The sequence below is a fragment of the Nematolebias whitei genome, chromosome 3, assembly GCF_014905685.2.
Source record: "Nematolebias whitei isolate Nwh7 chromosome 3, NemWhi1, whole genome shotgun sequence".
NCBI classification, from domain to species: Eukaryota; Metazoa; Chordata; class Actinopteri; order Cyprinodontiformes; family Rivulidae; genus Nematolebias; species Nematolebias whitei.
In genome coordinates, this window is record NC_056500.1 from 56,462,190 (window position 1) to 56,472,290 (window position 10,101).

The 10,101-nt window shown below is 41.4% G+C and overlaps 1 protein-coding gene across 1 annotated transcript in view; it reads left to right on the forward strand.

The window, feature by feature from the left end:
* Window positions 1-1,683: 1,683 nt before the first annotated feature.
* Window positions 1,684-10,101, forward strand: part of kdr (kinase insert domain receptor (a type III receptor tyrosine kinase)) — a 45,288-nt gene continuing 36,870 nt past the window's right edge. The window contains exons 1-7 of the mRNA XM_037675050.1: window positions 1,684-1,898; window positions 3,119-3,212; window positions 3,296-3,498; window positions 4,382-4,503; window positions 5,544-5,712; window positions 6,189-6,328; window positions 9,080-9,263. Coding sequence (XP_037530978.1) covers window positions 1,838-1,898; window positions 3,119-3,212; window positions 3,296-3,498; window positions 4,382-4,503; window positions 5,544-5,712; window positions 6,189-6,328; window positions 9,080-9,263 — 973 coding nt within the window. The 5' untranslated portion in view covers window positions 1,684-1,837. The remainder of the gene's footprint in view (window positions 1,899-3,118; window positions 3,213-3,295; window positions 3,499-4,381; window positions 4,504-5,543; window positions 5,713-6,188; window positions 6,329-9,079; window positions 9,264-10,101) is intronic.

Here is a 10,101-nt window from a genome sequence, read left to right on the forward strand (position 1 = left end):
GAACTTGATAATAACATTCGTGGTTCTTCTTGAGACGTAATGAGCATCACCTATTCACCTTTTCAACATCATGTAATAAAATGTATAAAATAAAAAACAAAATAAAAATAACGTGCACAGAGGCGGGTCTGACTGTTTTCAATGTTTCTCATAGATTTCTCAGTAAAACGAGTCACATAATCTGTTGTGACTTTCATTTTAATCGACAGCTCCTGGTAATAAATAAACTAAAATAAACTCTTTCTGCACTTCAGCTGCGCGCGCATCCGCCATGTTGATAAACAAATAATCCGTCTATAGACCCACTGTCCCTCCTCTGGACATGTCCAAACCACTGTCCCTCCTCTGGACATGTCCAAACCACTGTCCCTCCTCTGGACATGTTCAGATCATCTCAGTCTGGTGTCTCTAACTTTATCTCCCAGATGTTCAACCAGTGCTGTAGCTCTGATGATCTCATTCCTCATCTTATTTTCTAATGCCTGAGCTTGAATCATGTAATCTCTGTGAGTGAGACAAAGTGATTTCAAGAGGAAAAACCCGGTGTCACTGTTTAATTACAAACCATAATAGATTTTTGGCTATAAACATGGCACATAAAGTAATTTGTGGTGTCAAATGTCTATATTTTTTAATTTAACAAAGTTATATAATAGCTATATATATATATATATATATATATATATATATATATATATATATATATATATATATACATACATACACACACACACACACAGGTTTGTTTTGCTATCTTTGTGGGGCCTTTGCATTGACTTCCATTCATTTTTCATTCATTTCTATAGCCTAACCATGACCTTTATCCATAACCTAACCATTACCAGTACATACCTAACCCTAAACCTAACACATCCTCAATTCACACCTTAGTCCTAAACCTAGCCCCTAACCCACCAACGGGACTTCTTCTTATGGGGCCCGGGCTTTGGGCCCCATAAGGAGCAGTTGGTCCCCACAATGTAGTATAAGTTGGAAAAATGGGCCTCACAAAGTAGCATAAACAAGGACACACACACACACACACACCACACATTGATAAACTTCGGGCTCCTGTGATCACGTTTGTTGGGTTTGACACTTTCTATTTATGATATTTTTGTAATTAAAAGTACTTGGACAGTAAAAGCAGCAGGACATGTAAGACAAACTAGACAAACACACTCGACGCAAAAAAACAATTTATTTTCACATTTGAGCATTTCAAAGAGTTACATTAGTAAGACTGTACTGAAATGTGATAAATGTAACTCGTGATATTCTCTCACTCATGGAGAGAATATCACGAGTTTTGGGTGAGAAAAAAAAAAGGTAAACGGAGACACATTGTTCAACTTTGAAGAGTTGAAACAGCGACTCCTCCCTGAAAACACACTGACGGGCTGTGCGCGCTCCCGCGGTGGTTGATCACTTTACGGCACAACACCTGTTCAGGTGAAAGTGGGCGGGGCGGTGAGAAGTAGACCGGTCAGGTAAACAAACACAAGCAACACAACTAAAACCAGAATAAAAAAATATAGAAGCCTTTTCACTAACATTCTGAAACTAGGACCAGAAGTGACATGTTCTCCTCCTCCTCCTCCTCCTCCTCCGCCTCCTCCTCCTCCTCCTCCGCCTCCTCCTCCTCCCTCCATCCTTGGCAGCAGCTCTGAGGGAAACAGTCTGCTCATCGCGCTGACCAACACCAACCTGCCAGCTTCCATGACTCTCAGAGTTTTTGTCAGATCGGATATGAACCCTTGAAGGAATATCAGAGCGCAAGTTTTTTCTCCATCCGTGAAACCTTAAGGACTCTGATGAAGACTTCATCTTCTGTCGGATGATGGCAGCCTCCGTAATTCCGCTGCTCGGGATTATTCTGAAAATCATTTGTGTTGCTGGTAAGAATCTGACATCATGCTCTCGGGATCGTTTCATAGAACGATGATCTAAATTGGAAAATACATATAAAAACCACCAGGTGGGAAAATTGTCAAACTGTGATTTATCTAAATTTTTACAACAATTGGTAAACTCAGGTGAACCTTTTTACATTTAGAGCAAAGACACAGCGAGTCCTCCTCTATTTAAGTTATTTTCAGCTTTCTGTCAAACTGAATGAGGAGAGCTGGTCATCAAACAGGTTCTCTTTGTTTTGAAGACAGAAAATCTTTTGTCACTTGTTGCAGCTTCAAAGCAGGACACACAAAGAACCAGAACTTAAACTTTACAGAGACAAGTCAGAATCCATTTCTGCAGGTTTCTCTGTAAGAGCTTGGTTCCAGATGGACATTCAGACTTTCTCCTTCCAGGTCAAAATCTCACAGATGACTTGAACATTTCACTCGAATTTGTTCAATGTGTTAATTGTGCTTTGAGTATGTTCATAGGACAGAAAGGTGCTACATACAGTCCACTTGTTGCTTTGGCTGATTGCCATGTTGAGTCCGTGGGACAGAGCACAGTATGTTTTTAGACAAAATTCAAAGCGATGGAGGATCAATTGATTGGCAAACTGACTCTGACACATTTCAAATAATATCTTGTAGACAAGAGTTTAATTTTTTAAAAAGTGTAATTTGTCCTAAAATGTGTCTTACTGGGACAAGGAGTCCCATTTTTTGAATCTGCTGTATGTCTGTTAAAATAATTTATTTCATATTTACTTTATTCAAAAGTGTTTAATATGTGGAGTTAGGGCCCATGAGCTGTGTCAGATGTGTGTGTTGTCGTCCTCGTTAAGTTCTTGTTCTTTTCCATACAATGCATTATGTGCCTGACGAGGAGTCAGTGGGTAGCCCGTGTCCTCAGAAACAGGAACCTCCACCTAGTCCATACTGTGAAGGACTATTGGGCTCGACCCAGCCCATCTCCCCCTGCTTCCTGTTTTGACACAGCTTTGCCATTTTCTGTGGATGTGGAAAAAAAAGGCCTCCTGAAGATCAAAAAGACGCTTCAGTTGAGATTATATTTTGCCTGCACTTTCAGCGTCTGCTATCCAACTCTAAAACTTCCTCATTACGTTGCGTTGCAGTGGTGACGTGTATTGTCGGGTTGTGCAGGCTGGTACCTTCAACTCTAATGTGTTTGTTCTTCTTCACATGCCTGTTGGTTCCTCCAGCCATTGAACTGAGGTTCACGCCTGATCCACCAACACTCAACATCTACGGCACCCATCGGATGAACAAATCTGACAACCTGGAACTGACATGCAGGTATGATGCTCCTCTGTGTGCTCCAGCAATGACCAGTCCTTACATCTGTGCAGCATCACAATCAGTGTGTGCTCTTTTGGCAGAGGTCGGCAGTACCTGAAGTGGGACACCCCACCGACAAGCACTCGCTTCTCTACCAGTGACTGCAGCGGATCGGGACTTTTCTGCACAACGCTGACAATCATCAACGCAACTGTCAACGAAACTGGACAATATCAGTGTTTCTACAGAGACCTGAGAATTGAAGACGGCAAGACTGCAGCAGCAGTTTACGTGTTCGTCCATGGTAAACTTCCATCCGTCCGTCCGTCCGTCCGTCCATCCATCCATCCATCCATCCATCATCTTCCGCTTGTTCCGAAGTCAGGTCTCCGGGGCAGCATCTTGAGCAGGGAGGTCCAGACATCTCTTTCCACAGCTCCTCTTCCAGCTCTCCTTAGGACCCAAAGGCGTTCCCAGGCCAACCGAGAGACGTAGTCTCTCCACGTGTCCTGGGTCTTCCCTGGAATCTTCTCCCAGTCGGACATGCCTGAAGCCCCTCCCTCGGGAGGCGTCCAAGGGGCATCCTTACCAGATGCCCGAACCACCTCAACTGGCTCCTCTTAATGTGGAGGAGCAGTGGTTCTACTCTGAGTCTCTCCTGATAACTGAACTTCTCGCCCTGTCTCTAAATGAGAGTCCAGTTACCCTGCAGAGGAAACTTATTTTAACCGCCTGTATCCACAATCTCATTCTTTTGGTCGCTACCTCATGACCACAGGTGAGGGTAGGAACGTAGACTGACCAGTAAACAGAGAGCTTTGCCTTACAGCTCAACTCCCTCTTCACCACAACGGACCGGCACAGAGTCCACAATACTGCAGACGCTGCACCAATCCGTCTGTCAATCTCACGCTCCATTCTTCCCTCACTCATGAACAAAACCCCAGGATATTCTGATGCATGCTCAATAATCCAGGAAAACCCCGGGATACTTGAACTCCTCCACTTGAGGCAGAACCTCACCCTCGACCCGATCACTTTTAACTTATTTATTAATCAAATGTTTATTCAAGTTTCATTTAAAATAATTTTAGATGACACATTTCACCAAATGAATCTAGAGAAAACCTTCAGTGGTTTTGTTAAATTGACTGTTTTTCCAAAAAGTGCTATTTTCTCTGTTTTAGATTACAAGATGCCGTTTGTGCCGTCTGAGAAGGAGTTTGAGGTGGTCTTCATTCGTGAAGGAGAGAGGGTGGTGATTCCCTGCCGAGGCTCGTTGGAAAATCTCAACGTTACACTTAACACTGTAAGGAGGGTTTCTTCCTGTTTCACCTCTTAAACTGACGTTTAAATACTTTCTTTTAAAATAATGGAACACCTTCTGAAACGGACAAAAATGAGATAATTTCTATTTTAGTATGAGAACGTTCAACTATCACCACCAAAAGGGGAATGGTGGGCAATAATGTTTCTGCCTGTGTGTGCATGAGTTTATTTCCCTGTGTGGACCGATCTTAATGAAATTCCCAAAAAGTAGCGGATCCATCTCCACAACTGATTCACTTTTAGAGTAGATCCTTCAAGTTGGCTGCTACAGCCAGTCGAGTTTAACTAATACAAAAATGGCAAAATGTTTGTTTTACAGGTACTGGGCGAAGTTTTAGCATGGTAGTAGCTAATAGTCATTTTCCACACAGCGTTGACAAATCTTGATCTTGCAAGATCTTGCAATATTGTGTGGGATCACACAAACATTTTTTTCAAAAATAAAAATAAAGTTCTCAATATAAGACCTTATTTTAGAGTTCTGGCATGAACAGCAGGAAGTAAAATGCATTTCTTCAAACAATGCCAAGCCAATGCTATTCCAAATATAAACATAATTTGAATAGAAACTCCTGAAAAAGTACTTCTCCTTCTGACACGCTCATAGTCAAATAATAATTAATAAAGACAAAAGGTTAAACATGTTATTTCTCTTGTGCAGCAAGAGTTAACCCTCCAAAAATACTATTTGATGTGGTGCATTCAATAGCAATTGTTCTTTAGACTCCCGATGCTTGATATTATCGCATGTTTTTTCAAACTCCAAGCCCCAATTTTTAACAGACATTCCCATTCTCTTATAAATCTTTAGTCTCTCAAAGCGTTGTAAGGAACGGGCTTTTGAATTTAAAACTGGGGGAGCCACTGGCACCAGGAACAAACTGCTTTCATATAGCTTTCAGTGAACACAGAGACACAAAACAGACTGGCACTATCTCATCAGTTAGGACCAGAATATAAGTTTACAGACTTTAATTTGGTTTATTTTGTTTCAAATCAATGAAGTTCTCTGTTTGTCAGAAGTACCCAATCAAGGAGCTGCATCCTGATGGCAAGGACTCAGTGTGGGACGCCAAGAAGGGCTTCACTATACCCACTCATCTGATCAGCTACGCCGGTGTGGTGTCCTGCCAGACTCGTATTGGAAACGAGACCTTTAAGTCTCCTCTGTACATCGTGGCTGTTGTCGGTAAGATGGAAAGTGACTCACAGATCCATGTATGGTTCTCTGAGAGAGTGAACTTGACTGAAAATATGTTGTGAATTTTCCAAAATAATTGAGGAGTCAAGAAACTTAAAGAGAACTGCCTTCTGGGGCAACAAGCAATGCTATGGAAGATCACAGGTTCAACAGAATACAAAGTCTGAGCAAGTTGTGGGGGAAGTCTGATGAAAACAGGGCGTATATACCTACACAGGGGGTAATGATGCATGCATGCCTGAACCCCAGAGCCAGTCATAAACTAGGAAGTGCACATGATCTGAGTGTGCCCAAATCCAGGGATGGATGAGCTTTTAAGAAGGGTTCGTCAGCTGTTGATTCTCCATTTACATGCAGTCGTGTGATTTTTGCCTCCTCATGTAAAACAAACCGAGTGTAAGCAGGACTGTGGAGAACAATAGCATGTCCACCGACTGTCGTGCCTTCCCCTCCCTTTTCCGCAGGATACAAGATTTATGACCTCACCCTGACCCCTGTTCAACAAAAGCTGTCTGTGGGGGAGCGGCTGGTGCTCAGCTGCGCTGCTCACACCGAGCTCAACGTGGGCATCGAATTCAACTGGACGCACTCTGGAGGGGTCCAGGTCAGTGCCCAGAGCTCTGCTCCTAAACAGAGTAAACTCATGTGACCTCCTGCTGTGAACACAGTTTTAACTGATGACAAGCAGAGTTTCTGAATTTGCTGTTTCTCACTTCCTCTAGTTTGTAAAAAAAAAAGAAGAGTTTGTGACTTCCTGTTTTCAGGAGTCCATCAGCATTTCTTTGTAACATCAAGTCAGAGGGCAAAAGTGATGAGTGTTTTTGAAGTTCTAACTTCTTAGGGAAATATCTCACTGAACCACAACTAGATGGAGGACAGAATTTCTACGGAGTCTCCAAAATGTCTTAAAACATTTGCAGTGGTTCTCAATTTTATTTATTTATTTTTGCACAAGTCACAGAGATTTGCAGAAAATTCACTTGAATTTGAACATGTTCAAAAGATTTGTGTGACAATTTCTTAACTTAGTTTGTCTCATTTCTTAGAGCCCTAAAGCTGCACAGGTCATCAATGACAGAAAACAGACCACAGGCCTGAATGTCCAGGTCTAAAACAACATGATTTACTCTAAAACTGCTCAATGACTACCTTCATTTCTATAGTGTACTCCAGTAGACTAAATCATAAACTTGGGAGTGGAAAGGTGGGTTCAAAGTAGGCTGAGGTGAGTTCAGTGTGGGAGGAGGTAATAATAATAATAATAATAATGGATTTAATTTGTAACGCACTTTTCATTAACAAAAATCTCAAAGTGCTAAGAGGTGAGTAATGAAATAATGTGCACAGCCTACAATAGAGTTTAGCAAGCTGTGCACACTAAAACAAGTCTTGATTTTCAAAAATGTTCAGTGCAAGATCTAGAAACACAGTTTCCTGACTGCTTGGTCACTAAGAGAATTCAGTGAGATTGCAACGTAAAAAAAGTTTTCTCTTTATTTGTATCAACAACAATCACATCCCAGTGAGGTAAAAAAAACATCTTAACCATATATGTGCTAGAGTAAGCACAAGAAACAGAACTAGAAAGTTCCTGGAGAAACTTACTGCCACATGGCAGCCATTTTAAACTTTAGATGAGAAAAATGCCTACGTGTTGATATATAATATGTATGTGTATCTTAAAAGATGGGGTGTTAGGAAGAGTTTGTTCAACAACTTACCGTTTTGCTCAGAGACCTCCAGTCTAGGTCATGTGACCTCACTGTCCTCATTCTTTCTTTTGCCTTTGACGAAGACGGACGCTCTTACCCTCCCGTCCGCCCTCCTGCTTTTTTGATCTCTTGTCCTGTCAACCTCAGAGCCTCTCTTTACACGTCTTCTGAATAGAAAATTATTATGGATTTGGTCAGCTGGTCCTTCAACGCAACTGATTAAAAAAATTCCACCAGAAGACAGGGTGTTGGAGAGCCCTCATGCCCTGAACGGACCCACGCAGCTGGGTATGTCATTGATTCCTGGGGTGAGAGGAAGATGGTGCTCCCATCTGTACTGTCCATGGAGAATGTAGAGTAGAAGATGTGTACATGATTGGATTTATGATAACAGGGTTTCTGCTTTTTGGACTCGGTGGATACCTAGGATATCGACAACTCAGGAAGACGTCAGCAGCAGTTTTGTCCATGGTAAAGCTGCCAGCCTTATGTGAAGGACTAATCTGTGTCTCGAGCTCTCCAACTCCGATGCTTAACAAGCTCAGCCACAAGCAGGATGTGATTTCTGAGAATCGTAGGCCACTTGCGGCTCCTGGAACTCGCCAGCATGAAGGATTCAATCTTGGAGAATGCTAAATCGAGCACGGATCGGATGGAATGTCCACTAATCTGGCTGTTTGGATTCACCATTGAGTGTACCAGCAGAACTTGAAGGCAGACAGAAAACAGAGTTTGGCAGCCCAAACAATTGTTGTTTATCTGAATTTGACCTCCCCGCTGACCTTGGACAGGCCAACTTATCTCAAATTGCTCCTGGAGGATACATAAACTAGAAGCTCTGCCTGTCCCCCCACTCCCAAGGACATCTGTGGCCTTATCAGAACCATGATGCTGATAGACACTGTACCATCTTATCAGAACGTTGGAACTCTCTGGAGTGTTGATGGATATTTCACTAGCTTTGATGACCTCTATGCATAAATGTATTATGATGTCAGTGTATGTTGCAGCTTTATGTTGCAAGCTCGTTTTTGCAACTTTTATACTGTTTTCCAGCCAAGAAATGGTGTGAGACATGATTTTTTTTGGTTCCCTCCATCCTCGTGTCCTCTTCATCTCATCTGCCTGTATGTAACAGGTCTCTCTTGTAAATGACTCTTCGAGGCTCAATGGGAACTAACCTGTATGAATAAAGACCTAATAATAATGTGGCTGTTTGACGCTGTGAAAAGTTCGGTCAGTGTTTTACTTTGAGAAAAATGGCGTCTTTGTTGGCAAGTTACGTAGCCATGGCAACTCGAAATGCCAATAAAAGTAATAGCACACATCACGGCGATGAGCCGGTCGTTTTGATATACAGTTGTCGGGGGACACTTGTGGTTTGGCCCGCATTAAAGTTGAAGGAAGAGTAAGACCCTGTTCAGGTGGATAATAATAGGTGGCTGCCTTCAGGCAGTCCTCAGCAAAATATAATACGTTGTGCAAAGAAATTAGATAAGCTTAATGTGACAAACTATTGCACGTCACATCGACTAGCAGAGTGATTTCAGGGAACAAGTAGCTCATTGTCAGAGAAAATTACACTTAGATTGTATAAAAGTTAATTTTGGTCAAATGACTAAGTTTATGGTCTCCTGCCACAGAACTCGGAGGATGGTTTGAGGCTGTCCCACACAGTATCACAAAAAAAGAAGCTGTGGAACTCTCTGGAGCTGTCCAACACGCTGATAGTGGAGAACGTGACAATGGACCACGCTGGAAAGTTCACCTGTACTGCTTCCAGTGGCCAGATGGAGAAATTTGCCTATTCACATCTAAAAGTTTATGGTAGGTACTTGAAAAACATTTTGCTGTGGAGTGGTATTATTTGTATTTTTTATTTTACAATAAATGGGAGTCATAATTTTTGAAAGCTATAAATGCTTTGCCTATCTGCCTGGTGAATATGTTTCTGTTCAGTTCTCTGAGATGACTTCACTTGTGACTTGGCACTATTTAAATACTGAATTGAACTGAACATGCCTTCTGTTTTTATATTGCCTGTTAAGTATAGTTTTCTCAAATGATTTATTTATGGGGGAGGGAGAGCAATCTCACTTTTTCCAAAACTGTTTAGGTGGTGGAGTGGGTGGTGCTCCTGACACACAGAGCCCTCCTGGGATATTCAGCGTGTTCTGTTTCATCACTGCTGTGAGGCATTTCCTACATGAAAAAATTGAAGAAGTAAAATAGTTGTAAGCATAATAATAATAATAATAATAATAATATGAATAATAGTAATTTATACATGTTTTTCCTATTTATGATTTCTGCTAAGAAGAAACGTAAAACAACATGCAATCATGATGTGCAGCTTTATCAGGAAAAGTGTGCTTAGCCGTACATTAAAAGGCAGACAAAATTAGCAAAAATCTCTGATAAATTTCTCCATGCTCAACAATGAGATCTGGACAAAATGAGTGAGAAAATCCACTCAAAGTGACTGACAACAAGTTTACATTTCTTTTCACATCTTTTAGATTACAGCAGTTCCTCATTTATTGTGGGGGATCTGTACCCTGAAGCCCCGAGATAAGTGAAAAATTACCTTTAGGAATGTTAGAACAAGTAGTAAGTAATAGTTTATTTCAGTGTGTATATATATATATATATATATATATATATA